Source organism: Coloeus monedula, assembly GCF_965178545.1.
Source record: "Coloeus monedula genome assembly, chromosome: 2".
In the NCBI taxonomy this organism is placed as follows: domain Eukaryota; kingdom Metazoa; phylum Chordata; class Aves; order Passeriformes; family Corvidae; genus Coloeus; species Coloeus monedula.
In genome coordinates, this window is record NC_138782.1 from 104556934 (window position 1) to 104578398 (window position 21465).

At 38.9% G+C, this 21465-nt stretch overlaps 1 protein-coding gene across 1 annotated transcript in view; it reads right to left on the minus strand.

Moving 5' to 3' along the window:
• MBOAT2 (membrane bound glycerophospholipid O-acyltransferase 2) overlaps positions 1–16629 on the minus strand; it is a gene marked incomplete at both ends in the record, with an annotated part of 88092 nt that extends 71463 nt beyond the window's left edge. The window contains one exon of the mRNA XM_082300439.1: positions 16558–16629. Coding sequence (XP_082156565.1) covers positions 16558–16629 — 72 coding nt within the window. The remainder of the gene's footprint in view (positions 1–16557) is intronic.
• Positions 16630–21465: the final 4836 nt, after the last annotated feature.

Below are 21465 nucleotides of genomic sequence, written 5' to 3' on the forward strand. Positions count from 1 at the left end.
TCTGCACAACAGTGTTTTAGACCGTTTGATGGCACTTAGCTGAAATACATACTTATCTTAGCACCACAGGGTACAATGACAATATTATTTTTGTGTTCCTGACAGCAGGCCTAATATTAATGTTTGCAGCAACACAGTGCACACTTGCAAACATTAATTCAGCTTGTCCATTCCTTTATCATTTTTCAACCAAGTTTCAGGCTATAACAGGTAAGGGTCAGAGTATGCAAACATGGTCATTTTTGAAGTAGCAATTAAAACAACAACTACAGAATTCTCATTCTTGTAACAACTGAACCACTCAAAACCTGTAATTCCAAGTTAAAACGTTAAATGCTAGCAAGGAAAGAGACTCAGAAGGCAGGGCTGAGCTTTTTAATAGGAGCAGTTCCCTAAATTAAACCATTCCCTAAACCGTCATGTATGTTTTTCCATCCATTCTCTTACTTCCACATTTCTATTATGCTTTTAACAGTATTTGAAAAATCCTAAATAAATGAGGAGATATTCTTTCAGGGCATAACTTGACCTGTTTTCTCTCCTTTATAAGCAATGATGCAAATGAAACAGAGCGAGGTTTATTACTCAAGATGATTCTATGGATTTAGTGGAAAAGTTTCATACAAAACAGTCAAGTTAAGCAAACCACTGAAAGGGAAACAAACTGAATGTTTTAGAAAAGAGGGCAAGAAAGAAAAATTAAAGCAAAAAATTGTTATTAATTCAGTATCAACATTTGTATGAATATTTATTACAGAAATTATGCTATATATCCCACAAAGCATGTTTCTGACCCAGAGAACTCACACCCTCCAGAGACTAGAAAGGGAAGGGAGACAGAGAAGTTTGCACATTCACAGATACATAGTGAAGTTGAGGTAAAGAAGGGAAATGAGCATGAATACCTGTCCTGAAATGGACACACTTGCATTGCTGGTTTTACTGAAGGCCCAGACATTAGCGCTTTGACTGCTATTTAGATAATAAGATAATAGCAACTGGTATCACAGGGTGTCCTTTTTCAGATTACCACTAAAAGCAAGGTAGAAAGGCCAGGGAAAAAGGAAAGTCATCATCTGGCTCCTACTATTACCATGACAAAGGGTAGAAGTGCTTGGCATTTCTGACCTGTATCATCAACTCTATAGGAGCAGACACTAACAAAACAACAAACCTTGAATCTCAAAATTCAGGATGGGCCTGCAGGTTTAGAAATGTGTAAAACCCTCACACAAAACACAAAAAGAAAACCTGAGAAAGGATTCAGCAGGTAGGGAGTGAAAAGGGGGTACCTTTCTTGGTCACTTGCTCTTAGTTTAGCTATTTACTCAAATGATCAAATGTCTATCTGAAAAACAGTAACCCCTTAACTAAAAAACAAACAAACAAAACCCCACCCAAAAAAACCCCTAAACCAAAATACCTTCCCCAAGAAGAATATTTTGAGAACAGCAATAAAATGCAGGAAAACATACCTTTAGATCAACCCCACAAGCCAACTTCCAGGCATGTGAATTCATTATGTCGGTTTTTCGAACACAAAACAAAGTGACCCAAGCAGCACAAACCTGTTCCAAAAGCCTTCCTCACAAATGAACCCAAAACTGCCAGTGGGTATTTTTAAAGTGCTCTTCCCAAAAAGTGCACAAACATAGTCATACTTGGAAATCTAAGGCATTACCAAGATGGTCACACACCACCCTGTATTCCTTCTGTACTCTTACCAATCCCATCCTTATCCTTGTCTCACAGTGCACCAAAATGCAGTTTACAAAGCACCAACAGCTCTGCAGAACTTGTAAAGCTCACAAAGCTTTAAATGTATACCTGTAAAACCAAGCTATGCAGCAGTTAAGATCTGAAAGCCATGCAACTTGAGTTTAGCCTTTATACATACCTACTTCTGACTATATTCTTTCTGCTGCTTTATTCCATTTTCCCCAGCAGTATTTCTGATTCATTCAGCAAATGGACAATTGCCCAGTTTTTGCCCTCATCCTATGACCCACTAAATACTTACCATCTTCCTTCTACACTGAATATAAAACCCTTACATTTCCCCATAGACATGTTTATGCAGCTCTGTCCATAACATGGGAAGACTACACACAATAAATGTAAATTTTGCAATAATTTTGTAAGATCAATATTCCTATTCTAAAGGTGAATGACTAACACAAAAATCATGAAAGCCCAAAGGGTAAAATAAATACCCATGAACTTTGGTTGCCCAATTTCAGACACTCAGTGCCTAGTTTTTCAGGCAGTACTTTTAACAGAACTTTAATTGGAACTGTGTTTTGAAAATATAAATTCAGCTGCTATTTTGATTATCCAGCATGCCTATAAATCACACCCAAAGTATCTCAAAGTGAAAGAAAAATTTAAAATCATCACTACAATCTATTTTTTTCTATTGTTTTTCCAGCTCACAAAAAACTCTGGTTTACTAGTGGTTTGCATTCCAAATAGAGGAGCTCATATGGAAAGAGTTTGTGAGCACTGCTGGACAGTGTTACAGTCACAGGGGTAATCTTCATCTGACACTTATTCTGACTTTTGAGCATCTGCTATCACAAGCTATATATTCACTTGGTAAACATCTTGAATACTTGACTTCTTATATTTTAAAAGAATACACGGCATTTCTACAATAAAAATCAAAACTTACCTGTTTGCCATTACCTGTGGCTTTCAGTCCAAAGCACTCATTTCTACCACTTGTACTCATTCCTACATGGAAAGAACTTTATCCCTTGCCAATACTACAGGAAGTAGAATGAGAAACGGACTCTTTGGGCTCCCAAATTCCATGCCATGCACTTCCAGCTCCAGCAGCGAGATAATACATGCACCTACACAGTGTTTTAGTTCAGATCAGACAGGGCTCCTGAAGCCTTCCAGTTATTTGCACTTCCCATGCTTTGGCAAGTGCTGTGCAATGGTGTCTGAATACACAAACCAAATTTCTTTTAAACTAAACTGAATTGAGTATCTGCTCCAAAGGCAAGTGAGCGTTTACCCATGAACTAACATAGGCAAAAGTAGCATTTCTCAAAATTATTATAGCATCCATGTTGGATCCTCAATGCCAACCACTTCATCCCACAAAAACACTTTTCCTGTACTGCACTACTTGGTTTAGTAAAAAATGCCAAAATTTAACATTTAGCCTTTTCCTAACTCCATCTCCCATCTTAAGCCACACTGACCAGTGTGGAATTGACAGACAGCTTCATTGTATCTACACACTGAGACAGACGAAGAACTGAAGATACACAGCTTGCCTTGAAATGGTGACAAAAATTATCTGGCTGCCTAGGAGACAAAAGGAACAGACAGCAAATGAGCAGGAACAAGGACAGAGCTGGACATCACCACCTTGAAAGCTTCCATGAAAACCAGGCACTTAACCAAGCATTGATTTGGTTGGCAAATGTTATATACACAAACTTCAATGCCTGGGAATGGTATACTTGTGTACCTTTTCAAAACTTATGTCAAGCTCTCATAACACTGTAAGTTTGGGCAAAATACAACTTTCTAAATACCACATGACTTGGACAGATGTGAGCAGAAAACCCACAAAGAACAAAGACAACATGTTCCCTAAAGCTGTATGATGCATTCTTCAAACCAAATTGTAATGTACCTCCATAAGGTCATAAAACCTGTTCCAATAAGCAGCTTTAATTTTATAGAAGAAATTAAAAAAACAAAAACAACCTAGGATCAATTTAAAGCTGAGACTTCATAGGGGAGAAAAAAAAAATCCTGCCACAGAATGGCAAGCTCCACCCTGAGCAGCTATAATTTAGCACATGTATAAGAAAACAAAGAATTTTTTATTCCTCCTCAGGTACAGGATATCAACAGCTCAGTCAATGAGACTAACACCTCAAAATCTTAGAGAGAGCAATGTGTAATGGAAAGTTATGTGCACATAAGAATAAAAAACATACAACTATAATGTAAATTATCAGCACTAGTTATTCAGCAATGAATAATGCAAGTGTGTGTCAGACATACTAAGCTATTACAGATCCTACTGTGTGTAGCCTAGCAATTTCAAAATTAAATCCACTATTTTGGTTCAAAACTAGTCTGCAATAAAATACAAGCACTGCATTTTATAGGCACAACTCATGCCAAATGTAACAGTAAAGCATGAGCACAAATTCAGTTTTAATATTTGGAGTAGCTACATAAAATGCAAATCCATTATATCATTAACTGCATTCAGCTATCTATATAACAAATTTTCCATTTGCATGGCCTCTGCAAAACTCAATAGAAAGGATATAACTTTTTAATACACTTACTTTCGTATTTTAAAAAAATTAAATGTAAATTATGCCATGCTTTTGTAAAAACAAAGTTATTGCTTAGGAAAAAGTATTTAAGGAATCAGTTCTTAACATAGAAAAAAAAAGAAAAAGGTCACTGTCACAAGGATTTTCATCATCAAGAAGAAATTCTAGCATAACATTGCATTTGAACAGCTGAAAGTCTCCAACTTTACAACACAGGCAGCATCTTTAATAAATCATTAAAAAGAAATGTAAGTCCACATTAAAAAGAAATACAGAAGAAAACTTTTTTCTTCTACAAAACTAATTTCAATATATGCAAATTTTATCCACTAATTCAGATTTTAGACTAAGCTTCCTCTTCATATCAGCTATATTTTAATATTAAAAGCCACTTGCTGCAGTTAAGGCCTCCAGAATCCTGCTACTTCACAGCACAGAAGGCATTTGCCTCATTCAGAAAAGCAGCCAAAGCAGAGAGGGAATTTTACTGATACAGATAATTCCTAACTGGATGGCACAAGTTAGTCATACAGGGCCACACAGCCTACTGATAACCCACTGAAAAGCAGCAACACGATGGCATGAAGTTTTGCTTACCAGCTGTAGCAAGGTACTGAGAGACACACAAAGAACAAACTTACAACAAAGGACCTCACAAGAGAAACAGCGGTTTACCAGGTGAAGCACCAAAGATAACTCAGGAATGTCTCACTTTACTTTATCTGCCAATGACCCACACAAACTCTTTGGAAGTTACCTTGTCTTGCTGCTTCTCTATTTTCTCATTTTTAACAAATTTTCTCCAATAAGAAGAAAAATAAGTATTCAAACCTTTAAAATGCAATGAATGCCTGTAGCCTCAATAAAACACTTTGGATGAATTAAAGCTGATGTGGGGGTTTTGTTTGATTATTTTGTTTGGGGTTTGTGTTCTTCTGTGGATTTTTTTTTTTGTTTGTTCTTTTGTGGGTTTTTTTTAAGTTATTCTTGAAAAAAATTAAGAAGGTACTTGTGTTCTTATTGTTGATGAATTAGGCTTTGAAAAAAGATTACCCAGATAGAAGCAGAAGCACTGAAGCCTACCTGATCATGTGTACAGCCTAAAATAACAAGTTTAAGATGTTTCACAGACAACAGTCAAGAACCTGTGGCTATGACAATTCTGCAGATAGAGATTTAGGAGTACTCCCATTCCCCCTCTTAACCACACTGTGGTACATTTCCTCCCTGGAATTCAGTCTCTCTGAGGTGCAAGATGCCAGCACTACTTGTCTCCCTGCCTATAGTAATTTTTGGCCCTCCATTCTACCACAGAAACAAAGTTATCACATATGCTTCCTCCTTCATCTGAAAGGGCCTGTGAGCAAGGTGCACTAAGCAGCATTCCTCTTCTCCCACCTTTAGCTCCTTTTCAACATCTATGGCTATTAGAGAAAAAAAATACTTTTTAGGGAAAAAATAGAATTTAAACTACAAAACCACTTTGAAATGAGCTCTTGCAAGAGCTAGAGGATCAAGACAGAATGATGTACATACACCTTAAGAAGACCTTAAAGCTGAGGCTTTAATGTTTTTTCTAAATCTGTAGGGCTACTCTAGCAGTAACATTTTAAACACAAATTTCTTCAAGCACCATGTTTGTTGACACATACTTGCCAAAAATTGCCAAACCTTATCACAATTAATGAAGCATCAGTTGTGCCTTGTTCCTCAAACGTCATTATTTTCTTGTTCCTGCTCCAAGTTAAGTCAAAACTATTTCCCTTTCCCACCAAAACAATCAGTTGAGGAATGAAAAACATCTACAAGAGTTCACAAAAAGTTGGTTATAACATAGGGGGGAGTTAATGTTTTCTCCACAGCAACCAGACAGCAGCACTGATGGATATTCTCCTGTTGAATTTCTAACCTTCATCAAGCATAAAACCAACTTGTACAATCATCCAATAATTGCCTAATGCCAGACAGCTAAGAACTGAAAAGTGAGAATGACCATTATTTGATACCAATGTCAATTTTCCAACTACTGCCTGAAAGTTGCTGCACTAATATTAAAGGGAGAACAATAAAAAAAAAAAGAAAAAAGAAAATAACATTTTGCACAATAAAGCTGAAAGAAAGCAATTCTATTACAAGAATCAAAATCAAACTCCTTGGTAATTTTCTTCAATTTATTGGGAAATGTCAGGAACAGGAGTTCAGATACTGGCAAAGGTATTTGATAAAGTTGACAGATACTTAAGAGTAGTTCAGAGAACCTTTCTTCTCTGAATGATAGGAAGAAACAAGATTCCTCTTTCAACTGAAAGGATCATAAATCTTGCAAAAATGTTTCCAAAATCATTTTTTATTCAATTAATACTCAGTGCCTTACATGACAAAAGTACAACTAATTAACACTCCTGCCCTGAAGTCTCAACCTTGCTTCCTGGGTGAAACATGAAGAAATGGAGGATAAGCAGCAGTGGCTCTTTTGAAATCATGTCAGTATGGGAGATGTTTGTATTACAGCACTATGTTCTTTGTAGCAAAGAGTGTATTACTGAGTGTTTAAACAGTATCCAATGTGCAGGGACACATTTTTCAGATGAAAACTCCAAGCACAGCCTTCTAATACTAGCCACTTCCTTCAAGTGTATGCTCTAACCATTTGTGTTAGTCAACATCAACATCACTGACAAATGCTTTTTAATACTACACACATATACCTCATCTTCCCAATAATTTATTGGCAGCTGAAAGGACTTACTCATAAGATCCTAAATGTTTTTTTTCCCAAGCTGGTTTCAGTCCAAAACATCAAATCCAGTTATGACATAGGTTAGTAATATTATTTCTATTTCCAGTATTAACTCCCTGTTTCCAGTTTGCAATTAAGTATGTTACGGAGAGCAAAGCACATCATGAACAACATGATGTAGGCAATAGTAATCTGGTTTGTGCAATAAATGAGCATCAAATCCAATAAGCTTTTTCAAAGACGACTTACTATATCATTACTCAGAATTACTCTAAGAAAAACTGTATGACTAAAGATGTAAAATGAAACATCAATGTACACATTTTATAGTGAAAACAACCAAAACTAATTTATTAAGGATAGGAAGATAGTGGCTGAAGGGTGTTCTCTCTGACAGGCTCCTAAGGATTCAGCATTATAGATACTGAGTTGTCAAACATAAAAGCTATTTATTCATGGAAATACCCAATCTAGGATGCAAGTTTGGTTCAGAGGTGAAATAGGAATGCTGGCTTCCATTTTTTTGCTTGTGCGTTTTGTTTTCTCCTCTCTTCAGAAACAATAAGGACGTAAACCACTTGCTTCTGTCAAGCAAAAACTGGTTTGGCCAGTTAAGGATTGCAGATCTCAGACTACCAGAGAAAAAGAGTTTACAACATCAAAATACCACAGACTGGCATTATGTTGGCAAAACACAGTTCCAAACAAAGACCAACTCAGTTACTGTGCTTTTAAAACCATGGGTTTTTATCACACGCTCGCAGTGCACATGCACACAGTGGGATGAACTCGAAATCTCTACTCTGTCACATGTATCAGCAGTACAACGATAACAAAATCAGCTGGAAAATAAACTAACACAATTTGAAGTATTAGAAAGCAGGCATTCTTTATTACAGTGCTGGACACTTTCAGAGGATAGTTCCTTTAATCAAATGTGTGTCATGAAACTACAACAGGGTATTTATTCCATCATGATCATACATATTCATTACAGAGTACTTCCTAGCTAATAATAAACATCATTTTTCCTAGAACTAATCTGCATGCATCTGCCTCCTACTGGAAGCCCTTTTATGGTCCTAGAGGGTCATCTAAAGGTGTCTCTGGTGGTCATACTCAATGAGTGCCTCAATATTACAGGTGACCTTCCCTTGAACTTTTCTTTGGGCATGTGCTGATACTTCTTGTTACAGAACTTTGCCAAAAGCCCCACTACATTGCTCATTATGTGTTTATCCACTAGCTCTGTATTCCTCATTATGTGTTTCTCCACTAGCTCCAGCTATGTTTATCATCCTGTGTGCCTACTCTTACATTCTTTTATCCTTTTTTTTTTCTAGTTAAGCTTTAAGCTCCATCTAGCAACTCCAGGCGAACTGAAAATTTCTATTCTTTGTGTTATCTATAAATACAGGGTATTCAAATGTGTATTTGAATGACAAGTTTTTATTTTAACATCCAGAGAACCACTACAGTGTCTGAAATTTTGCAAAAGCTTTACAAGCTACTCACTTTCCTAGGCATTTAAAAATAAAGCAAAATAACCAACATCTATGGAGGTATCCTTCTCAAATGCAACCAGAAACTGACATTTTCTCAATTAATATCTACTTCACTACAATTATATTCTCCTGGTATGTGAGAAACTGAAACACATCTTAAAATAAGCAACAGACATTGAAAGTAAGTCTCTTGTCCACATAACATGCAGAAATCTGGTAACGACAATAGCCATTTCAATCAGCAAGTAGAACAAATATTCCCCATCTTTAAAATGGTCAGCTTCTCAGTGCTCTCCTTGGGAAGGAAAAAAAATAGGAGGGAGCTTCACTACACTCCCCCTTGAGCAAACTACTATCTAACTCAGTCTGTATTCCTCCATGTCTACTATCTTCCTGCTCTTCCCAATTCTGGAAGCATCCCCATCAGACCAGCCAAGCCTCACCTCCAAGCATCACAACAGCAGCCCTTTAAACATCTGCAGTGTGCAGCAATCTGTACAAGTAATGGACACTACTTTGAGATGTTACATCTTTTCAAATTAACTCCATCTTAAATAATATTTTAGTAACATTTAGAATTATACTTCAATATTAAAATATTTTATCTGACTGCTTACGTTCAATTCCATTACAGAAAACGATTTGCTAATGTATTCTATGGGTAGATCTTCTATAATCATAGCCATCACTGAACTTCTAAAATTCCTGCAGACCTGTGATGACCTCAAATTCTTTCTAGCCTTTCCACCATGAAGACTAAGACCCAATTCATTATAGCCTGGGCCTTCAGTCCACTTTTTCAATGACATGCTTAGTCAATTGAATAATTTGGGTTTTATGTATGTGTGCATTTATATATATATATGTAAGATTGAGAGGAAGCAGTAGAATCAAGAGCATTACTCAGCCAAAAGGCAGGTCAGAAAGGTTAAGAATTATCTATACAGGTGGCATTACAGTATAGAATATACCACTGTAGTTATACAACCAGTATGCTCACAAGCCACATTTCAGAATAAGAACACCTTCTGCAGCTTAGGTCACTTTAACTGGAAATAGAAGAGAAGACCAAAATCCCAGCTACAAAAAAATCACACCATTACAGCCAAACCAAAATAGCTTCTTCACCTTTGGATATATTATTCTAGAATAAAAGGCAGAGCTATGGAAGTTTTCCTTTGCAAAAGATGGCTTAGCTACGAGAATGATCACTTAAAACAAGTAGGCATAACTAGCACTTATCTGAATTTGCAGACAAACTGAAATTCTCAAACAGATCTGTTCACTTGAACAAGTGCTAAAAGACTTGCAATGTTGATTCAACTGATGTTGAATTTAAAGTACTTCCCAAAGTAAAGAAGGAAAATGAAATATCCATACCAAAGAGTTACATCAACTTTCCTTGTAACACAAATACTGTGAAGATGCACGCATCAAGCAAACAGATTTTCACTTGGGTAAATGTAGTTGTTCTCATTTTCCAGGAGAAAATAAAACTCCAGTCTGGACTCCCTCATTCAAGGAAAACAAGTAAAAAAAAAAAAGGGCAACTGTTACTCAGGAAAAGTGCACATTAGTCAAAATAATAAATGTGAAGAAAGTATTCTGTAATCAAGGCTGCAAAGGATGTATCACAGTGCTTCATTAGGTCAACATGGGAACAGGCAAACAGGAGTTAAAAGTCAACAAATGTCAGGGTGACTGAATGATAAAGATGACTCATCTATTTCAGTTGTATCGGTTTTCAGAGCTCTTGCATAAACTCAGCACAGTACTCAAGAAAAAGCCCACAGAGACAAAAGATCAACACAGATGTGGTATAACAGATTTACAGCAGAAACCCTTCAGAAACAAAGCAACACAGTGATAACCATGTACTCAGTAAAAAGTGACTCTTGTTACCTTCCTAATGCCTTACTATTTTTTCTTTATTAGACTTTTTGTTAAGCACACTACTATTTCTTTTCAACATTCCTGAACTGCAGTATTTTCATAGCAACTTCTGAACCCCATTTTGGATTCAGATATGAGTTGTACTGTCATGAGCACAGGTAAGCGTTCACATTTACACCACCTCAGTGACTTACCTAAGGATGTGAAAAACAATGTGACAAAATAAAACAGTTGACTATAAGCTGTTCAGGTAAAGAGTGTTTAGTTTAGATGATTACTGTAGAAACCTTAGGTGTAACTATATTTGAGTTTTTCCACTGCTTTGCAAAAAACTGGAGAAAACATACCCAGTATGAAAGTGTGTGAGAGAACAAAATTCACCACTGCTTCTGTAAAAACTAAAGAATTAAAGCAGCTATGTAATTTACATCCTCACAACAATATTAATGAACCTGAATTAAAGAGATGTATTTCTTTCTTGCACTAAATCTTTCTATCGCTTAATAAACGGCCCGTCTTTTCTAACACTGTAACCAGTGTTTGCTTTCTTTTCCATCTCTGTTCATGACAGATTTCACCCCTTCCTTCAAGACAGTCAGTTTCTCTTGTCAATTTTTTCTCTTATCCCAACAGTTTCATCCTTCTCTACATATTTTTCATTGCAAAGTCTTTACCTATTGTTTGTTGAGTAAGTCAACACCTAACCACTAATAGTAAGACCTGGGAAAGGTGTCACTGCAGACGACCCTTCTGATGATACATTCCCTCCCCTCCCATAGTTCAAAGGGAAGTTAAGAAACCATTAAAAACTTGGCTAGCAAATCCAAACAACTCAAAACATCCAGTCACTGAGAAGAGCACATACAGAATGAAGAACAGAACTTTATTTCCAGCTTCTTTTCACCCACTACAGTCTCCATCTGATCATAGAAGATCACGCTTTGTCATCCACCCTTCATTCTCCCGACTGCTGCTAGCAGCACATAAGGAAAGTACAGGGCAAAGTAGGGGCACAACTTGCTTATCCTACCACTCCCTTACCTTCAGTGTTTGCATTTTACACACCCGTGAATGCTAATTTTACTCACATCTACTACTTGTAAGTTTCCTGGGTCACATCTGAAAAACCAGTAACAAGCTGCTCTGTGTTCCACAACCATACACAAGGGCCTAAGAATCAACGATGAAAGAAGGAAACTTGGGACGGTATATTCTTTTTTCTAGTTTGATAATGCTTCAGTCAAGTGTTAGGCCATCTAAATTCTGGACAGTTATACAGGACAAACATTTTGATATCCATTCCATATTTAGACAAAAAGGTTTTTATCAGACTAAAACATTTCAGCCCTCAGGAGGTTATGTTATATTGCCTTGGCAGAAAGCAAGGGATGATAAGGCATCGCTAATGCTCAAAATTTTGTGAAATAACAGATCGACTAGGATACATACTCAGATGTACCCTGTAGGCAAATCAGGCACATAATGCTTCACAGCAAAATTCCCTACACCACCTCCAAGCCTTGCCTTTTCCCCAAACTACAGCTGCGCTCATCTCTAAGGCATCAAAATAAAGGAGAAAAAAAATGTTAAATTGCTTTCTTACATCATATGCATGTAAGAAATAAATATTTCATAGATATATACAAGGAAAAAATTCCTACCCACTCTCCTTGAGGACTTAAAGGTGAAACACAGGCTCAACATACGTCAGTGCTTTTATGTGGAACCAAGTGTGTTAAGGGCATGATGAAAGCAACTTGGTTAACTCTCTGCACAAGGAAGGGCATGCAGAAAATTATGTAAAGCCAGCAAACTGGCTTATAATCACTAAATGAAGGAAGTTTGTGTAGTTTATACAATTCATGTTTATGAGGATTTGAATTTTTATGTCTATTCTTGATAAAAAAAGGTCAGTTTAGATTCTTTGAAGATTGATGGCATTTGTGTAGAAAATTGTATTTATTCTACACAAATGAGCAGACTTAACAAAACAAAAGCTAAAATTAGATTGGAAAAAAACCCCGAACCAAAAACCAAGAAAAGTGTAGAAATGCACAGAATTTTCTTTTTTCTTCTCTTGAAAAAACACTGCTTATTTTTACATCCTGGAGTTTAAGTCAAGTGCATAATCATAAGCATGACATTTTATTCTGTCCACATATCTTCAGAGAACTACACTGTTAGCAGTTGGAGCCACATTCTTCCTTTTCTTATCTAGAAGATAATCACTGAAGCTCAGACTGATAATCAGTTCAGACTGTATTTCAGGATCTCAAGATCAATCTCTTAGACAACTCATGTAAAAAGCTGATGTTCACATATTGTCATAGCCAGTCTCCTATCTCCCCTGCTCAACTATTCCTCTACTACAAATTATCTATTTCTATAACAAATGAAGGGCAGTAATAACCTCTATGATTTCTGTCCATCTTCAGTAAAAAAATTTTGCTCCCTCTGGTGGAAGCAGTTAAAGCAATGATAATTCTCTGAACTCCCCTAGCCCCACAGAGACCAAAAAGAAAGCTTTGCTCTCCTAGAATCATTGTCACAGCAAATTTAAATCTTTCCAATTTAATTACAAGTAAGCTGACACATCAACACAGTAAGTCACTTGTCAATAGAAAATCAGCAAGGTAGTGATAGAATTAGACACAGACCAAGGTCCAACACATTATTTGTCAGGCTTCACCTTAGAGAAAGAAGGAAGAAGCAGAGGCACAAATATGACATGCAAACAGGGAAAATACAAGACTAGGTAAGAGATATAACTACAATAAAATAATTCAAGTTACAGCCTCAATGCATTATGCAACATGTGACACTCTAGCAGCCAAGTTTTTATGATAAACCTTCCCATACTTCTCTTGGGAAGTTGTCCAGGTGGGAAGGACATGGCTACTTGGATTCCTTCCCTCCCCTGAGAGGACACAAGGAATATGCAGTACATTAATATTAATTCACTCATTCATTAACTTTAAGGACCTAATGTGCCACAGCTGTCAACAGAATGCTTCCTTTGCTGAGCAGCCAACTTAAGTTCTCCAAGACGTGAAAAGAAACAGTTTTTATGAGGCTTTTCACTCCCAAGAACTAATTTTTTTTTCTTACTACAAAATACAGAGAAAGGCAAGTTTGCTGTAGGCTCTTGCTCACACCAAGCATCTTCTTCCCTTTCACCAAATGACTGAAAATAACAACAGAAAAACTGGCCCAAGAAGCCTATAAAGAACACATTAACTTTTCCAAGTAGGTGTTTCAGTAAACTTGGTGCAAGACAAAACGAGACCCAAAGGAAGTGTTAACACAGCAACAAGTTACTGCACAATACCTTGTTGGGGGATACACACACAAGCAGAAAACAAGTTCTTCTCCATTCCTTTAGCTACCTAGTACTCTAGTTCCAAGAAAAAATGTCTAGGAACAGCAAATTGTTAAAGCAACAAAGCTTTTCTTTTTGCAACACAGTTGGGCACATGGAGGAGATGCTGTGTTAAATGGCTCTGATGCAGCTCATCCTCCATCTTTGCACTGATCTCCAACCACGATATAACCAACACTGTTCTCAGATCTCTATCTCTAGTTCTGCCAAGCATTAAGTAAAAAAGTAACCAATTTCTCACACTTGATCCACACAGAGATGTGGATCTGATTGATTAATCTTAGAGATAGCAACTTCACCTTGAATTTAAATTTCTACTTCCATCCACTGCCAAATAGACAAGGTTCTCAATTCACTGGTTTGAACACCAGAGTAAGGCAACATGGACACATGCTACCTCAATTTCTCTTCCAAGAGTTACATGCCTTAGCAGGATAATTAGATAGCAATGGGTTAAACCTAGACCACAATTTAAGCAACATTTTGGGTAAAGATTAGTACCTACTTGTGGTCAAAACTGAAACTTGAGTGGAGGAAAAAAAACACCCTACTGATCTCCAGCAGTTCTGAGTGCTGGTATTACACCAGAGCACCTATTTCAAGCAGCTTCTATATTGGTATGACTGTAGTCATAGTACGGATTTGGAGCAAGTAGTAGAAACAATGTACGAATCAAAAAAACTTCATTCTTCCATTATTTTTTCAAAGTAGTGCCACATTTTCATTCTGAATACGCCTATAGTGTCACCAAATGTCATGCATAATCTTTGAGCAAACACACCAAAGAGTATCAGCACTTTCTTTTTCTTCTCTGCCCTTATTATCTCCTTCACTCCCTTTGATTCGATTACACTGAACACAATTCACATTCTTTCTGTATTACAAACTTACTATCAAGAAAAACTCTTGAGCTGAGGTTACAAAAAAAAACTTTGCTTTTTTTAAATCAGATTTTTTTAAATAGATGTGTTCTCCTCAGTGCAGCATAATTTTGAAGCTCTTCGATTCATACTCCAGTTACAACCAGTGCTCTTCATACACAACTGGACCTATATTATGTACAATCCAGTGATGTCCAAAAACAATGTTTGCCTGACTTCCAACTGCTTATAACAAATTTTCTAAACTACATATTTAGCCACCCTCCAATGTGATTATTCCCAAAAGCTCCAACAGACCTCAAAGTGTACTTTATAAAAACTTCTTGGCTCTACAGGAACATCTGTTGCAAAACATTTAACACAGGGAAGTTTTCCAGGCTTTAATAAAAAGTAACTTCATTATCATCAAAATGCCATACCTACAATAGTAAAACAATTTTGGTAGTAGCCACACTATGTTGTAAATGAATTAAATTTATGAGTACTAATACGAGTAGATAATTATACGCCACCAGCATCATGCCATAAAAAGATGGTCAACTCTGATGTGTTTTACAGTACCCTGTACAAGGCGAACATTTTATGGAAGTAAACACAGGGCACCTGGAAAGAGCAGCTTACAGCCTGCAGGTATGAGGCACCAAGCCACGAGGTGCCATCGATCCCAGCCAGAGGTATCATTGCAAGGGGTGCCCAGTATCCATTCCAACATAGCAAGCTCAATTTCAACTTGCCCGTTTTATGAGTTTTCTAGAAGGTACTTTTTCATGTATATCCTTAACCATGGCTCCATTCAAACAAATGGCTGGGGAACAGGGAAAGAAAAAAGAAGAATGAGTGTGTAGCTCAATCATCCAAAACACTTTCACTAGGCATGCTCATTCCTCTGTATTTCATTTCCAGTTACTTCCCTCACCTATTAGGTGTATTTTGTAAAACCAAGCCATCAAAGTCTCCCTCCACTGAAGCACAGACTGTTTTCTTTGATGTGTTTCACTCATTACATACATTAATGGAGCCATTAAAAAAAAAAATCCTACTATGAAATTTCTTGGTGCTGCAAAATTTATATGCGGAGTTACTTCAGATTACTTTTCTTATGTATCCATAAATACATAAATATTCTGTAGATTTAGGAGGTCTAGACCACTTCCCCATAAACAAACATTATTGTCCAACTTCAGTGATAAAACTCAGCAAACCTCAGTTTCCCAATCTTATTTTGTAATCTTCTGATGTTTCGTGAAGACACCAGGATTAACAGCCTTCAGGAATTTTTATATCACTTGGACAATAGATACCACAGAAACGCTCTGCCTACAAAGTACATACGAATTCCCAGCAGCATTGTGTGCAGCGCACATTATTATTTAACACCGCGTGTAAACCCCCCTGGCAGGCACATCCAGGCGCAGCGCGCTGTTTTGCATTCGCAATTATTACCCAACCTTTCCATCCCTTGAGCTGATACCGGCCCCGTTCCCAGCTGCGGATCCACATCTGGCCGACGCACGATGCCAACAAGTTGGGGCGAGGCAGGGCCGGGCAGGACAGGGTGGGATGCGGGCGGGATGCTGGACCAGCCAGGGCGGGCGCGGAGCGGGGCGGGCGCACCTGCCCGCGGAGCGCGGCCGCCGCCCCGGCGCCCCCGCCCGCGGGTGTGGAGAGGAACCACGGCCGCCACCCGCTCCGGGAGCCGCCTGCCGTGCCCCGGCCCCACGGATGGATGGAGGGGCCGCGGGGGGGGACGGGGCGGGGCAGGACGGCGCGGAGCGGGGGCGCGGTGCGGTCCCTCCCCGGCGAGCCCGCGGGAGCAGCGGCGGGGCAGGCGCCTCCCCATCCTCACCTGGTCGACGGGCAGGCGTACGGCGTTGCTGAGGGGCTGCAGCAGCGTGGAGCCCGTGGTGCTGGTGGCCATGGCGAGGCCGGGGAGCCGCTCCCCACCCGAGCTCCCGCGGCGGCGGCAACAACAGCGGCGCGAGCGGCCCCAGCCCCGCGCGGCGCCGTGACAACAAGGGGCGGGCGCGGTCCCGCCGATGACTGACAGCGCCGCTGGCCAATCGATGCACGGCGGCGCCGCGGAGTGACGGGTGGGCTCACCCAATCCCCGCCCCCCGGCGGGCTGGGCGGGACGAGGCGGCTTCGCGGCGGCCGCTCCGCGCTGAGGGCGGGCGGGAGCTGCGTGCACCGCGCAGGTACCGCGCAGGGCCCCACGCCGTCTCGACCCGCGCCAGGGGACATTCAGGTTGGACATTGTAAGGAATTTCTTCGCAGAAAGAGCGATTAGACATTGGAATGGGCTGCCCACTAGTGTCTGCGGTGGTGGAGTCTCCGTCCCTGGAGGCGTTTAAGGAAAGACCACTCAGTGCCATGGTCTAGTTGACACAGGCTAGACTCGATGGCTTCGGAGTCTTTTCCTACTTGTTCGGTTCTGTGATTCTGAGCACTGACCTCCGCCCCGATGTGTGGGGCGATCACTGAGGGCGCGGGTGGGTGAAGGATGCCGGCAGCTAATGGGAAGTGGCACCTTCCTGCGCGGGGTGGGCAGGCACAGCCGGACAGGCACAGCCGGACAGGGAGCACAGTGCTGGCGGGGTCGGTGCCCAGCGGTTCAGGTAGCCCCTGAGAAGGTGTCTGTCGCTGAGGGTTGTGCCAGACCGTGTGGGTCCAGATACCTGTTGAGGCAATGAATAGCTCAGCCCACGTCCAGCTCTGGAACCTTCCCTCCTTCGCCCAGACGGGCACATGGGCGCTCAGCAGGGGCGTACGCAGGGCGGTATGAGTGATGGGTACGCACAGGGCATGAGGTTGGCCTGGAACTCTGAAGAAGTGGCAAAAAAATGCGTGAGGAAACCCTATTCTTACAGCCACCCATGGACTTAAGGTAGTCTGTCTATCGTGGCTGTAAGACAGTTTTTAGTTTATTATTGGCCTATTTCTTGAATACAGAAGCATGAAATGGTAAAAGCATCAGTACTTCTTCAGTGGGTTCAGTCTAGCAGTGCTGTTTCCTAAAAGAAAGCAAAAAGTGATGTGGTGAGGGCAATAGTACTGAATTGGTGCACAGCACCAGGCTTCCACCTGTCCAGTCAACTCTATCCAGTGTGAAACAGAGTAAGGACTTGAGTGAATGCATCACGTTAGAGAAGTGCAGAAAACTCTGCCTGATGAGCTTGTGCAGTAGGCTACTTACCAAGCCATTCTGGTTTAGTGCTCTGCCTGCCTATTTATATTAAAGCTTTCTGTAGCTTTTTTTTTTTTTTTTCCTGTGAAATAACTGAAACATTAATTGTTCTAAAAGACATGGTGAAGGAGGTTCCAAAGGAATATTCTGGTCTTATCTATAAAACTGCTCGAGAACCCTGTGTCTTTTGAGATAAAAGTGCACGTTTTTTCTTGCCCTTTATCAAATTTTTTTTACAATTATTGTGTGTTGCACCTCTAAACCATGCTGCAATCACCGATTTGCCCTCAACACAAAAAATGTCACCATTTTAAGCACGTAAAAGATGAAATACATTGTCCAATATCATGCTAGTAGTCTCAGTGTGTCTGGAGTAGTGGCCAGGTGTAGTGATTTACATAGCCATTTAAGTTCATGGTTAATGCTAATTGCTAATAGCAGGAAAATGGAGGTAAGTGTAATTATCTGAAAACACACGTGTTTTCTCTTACTGAATTGCAGACTGCACTCTGTACTTATGTTTTAGCTTGTGGTAAGGTCTTTTGTCTGAATTTAAAGAGACTGGTTAATAGGTGCAAATAAGTGATTTTAATTAGATTTCTTCACTGCATGACAGGCAATTACAATTGTGGTAGCATCTGCAGCTGCTGAAGCAATAGCATAATGTTCTTGTAGTAAAGCAAAAAGAGCTGCTTTCAGAAAGGGGAAAAAAAGCTCCGAACTTTTCCCAATTAATTCTGAATCAGTTTCTTAAATCTAAACCTGCAAATTATGTATGTATGTGTGACTATAGGAGTGCAGTATCACTAGGCTCCGTGCAGTCTGCATTACACTATACATATGTATATATGTATATGAAGACTCAGCTCACTTTATCTGATTTTCTTTTGTTAAGAAGATACATACCTACACACAGAGATCTTTGGAAATCTTAACCTAAACATTCTCGAATGAAGCCACAAAAAAGCTGCTTTAGAACAGGCTGATAGCTAATTCTGAATCAGTCTAATCACAAGAAATTATTCTGGTGTATCTGTATAAATCCATGGAGGTGCCATTACTGACAATTTGATGAAAATACTTGCAGCAAATAATTGACCTGCTGAATGAACTCCTTACTTCCAATTAACAAAATGCCTGAGAACAAACTCATGACAGCCCAGCATAAATGTTGCTTGGATTTAAAACACAAACTTTTATTTTTCTGGTAAGTTTTATTCTTTTGTCAGCATATATGTTCTTGCAATGCTCAGAAAATAGCAAAAACATTCTTTCCTGGATGATTCCTAGGTTCCTAGGAGTTCATCTGTGAAAGATACATCTATACTATGTATCACAGTAGTATTATAAATAGTTTGCACCTTTGTCATTAAGTTACATAATTATGTCTTTCGCAAGTTTTCAGTGGAGAAATGTGGTGTTTTGAGATTTACTTGTGCTCTTATTTAGGAAGGCATGTGTTGGGGAACACAACATTACGGAAATACATCTTGATAACAGTTACAGAATAATAGTCTCTTTGTAGAAACCCAGCCTTTGTGGGGGAAATTGGTTACATGGAAGAACAAAAGGTGTCCTGCCCCACAGAGCTGAAAATCTAAGTTTTCAATTAAAAGTGAGGTGTGCCAATGTTGCTCAAGAAGAAAGTAACAGGAAAATAAGCAATTCCTGACAGAGAAAATGTAGCTTGTCTTTGATGTTTGCTATATAAATGTATGGTAGGAGCTGTCACTGGCACTGCAGTAAAACTAGGTCTTCTGCTTTTCCTATTTTTTTTCTTTGAAAGAAGGTTTTATTACAGATGTTTTCAGAGAACTTCCTGCCTGTATGACAATACTGAGTGTGGGAAGGTGAAACAATTTCTGGTGGCAGGTAGTGTTCTGCATCACATTGACACAGTGACAATGCAGTTGGTCCTGAAAGGTAAATGATGCTGTGAAAAAGAAGGCTGGTGAGTGATACACAGAAGCTGATGTACTGAGAGTAGTGAATCTGTAAAATTTCATGGGAATCGGACAGTTTTCAATAAACATGACTTATATTCTCACTGTTCTAAATATTTTCATGTGAGAGAACAAGAAGTGGTACTTCCACAAGGAAATTCTTTCCACCAAAGGCTGTCAGGCAAAATGCAGGAGGGTGTGGTGATTTAAGTAATTCCAGGAGAGTGGCTTGGCATACCACAAACAACTTCTGATGTTCTACTTCTGATTACGTTTTTATGGTCCCATAAATACTTATAGTTCTTGGGTACAAAAATAATCACAAAGGCATCTCAGCCCTACAGAGATTCCTCAGTCTGTCAGAATGAAGTAACAAACACTACAGGCTTCCCATCAACTTTGTTTATTTGAATGATAATTTAAGATACTCAGGTGCTAACAATACCAGTCTTCCCATATGACACTCTACCATAAAATAACAAAATGAGAAGTATTTTGTGGCAGAGGACAGGAAGGGATAAAGCTACTAGATGCACCATTGTGTACAGTTCTTGTTCCTCTGTTTAATAAGGCCATTCTAGGAACACATTCACAGTCAGAAAATAGGAACAATTACTGAAACTCCTTTTAGCAAAATAAATGAAAAGGAAAATTAGTTTCAGTGTTAGAGAGTTGACCACTTTTCCACAGTAAAGTCTTATTTTAAGATTTTCCTATGTGGCTTGCTTAGCCTGAAATATTTGAGACTTCTTTCCAAAGAGAAGAATGTTTCTGCAAAGGTTGATGCCAGTCAAATGGAAATACTTTTAATTTAAAAATCTACTATTGAAATTTAGTTATTTGTATTTTTGTCTCACCCTTCCTGCAAAGCAGCATTTTGCTATATCTTCAAATATTCTGCACAGCACAGTAAGCCTCACATGCATCAGCTGTTTTCTGAATTAATATAACCTTTAATAAGCCATTTCTGCTATTTTAGTAATTTAGTGCTCAGTGCAATTCCTTAACATTTGTAGGAATTCTTCGTGATGATACTGTTGATTGCTAGTTCAAGTAACATTTGTTTGTCTCTCTCTCTCTACTTGAGGGAAAATATAAATACCTTTCCACAGTTTAGATACAAGGTAGATAAAGTCTCCCTTTGGCTCTTTTAGCAGAATGCTTTGGTTTCAGATTTTTGACTTATTTTAGTCTTAGAGCTGTTCCGAGAGTGAACAACCTTCTCTGTTATTAATGCAGCAATCAGTTTCAATCATAAAATTGATTTAGATCAACTTTTTTTCTTCTAAGTGCATACATCCTGGACATTCTCTTATGGAGAAATGCATCAGTGTCTCTTGAAAAAAAGTCATGTTCAGCTCAGACCATTTTGGTTTTTAATTGTAGCACAAAGTCTGTTAACAAAATCGGGCAGAGCTTCTAAAGAAGGATGAGTGAAAGCTGACTAAAGCTTATTGTTCAGCTGTAAATACCAACTCTTATGTACAGATCTTGGAAGTTGTAATTTCCTTATAAAGGAACTTCCTGCTTTCATGACAAGGTCAAGCCAACTGACTGCAACAAGAAGTTACTCTGATAAATGGGTTACCTTTTAAAAGCAAATTCTACTCAAAAAATTCTTTATGGA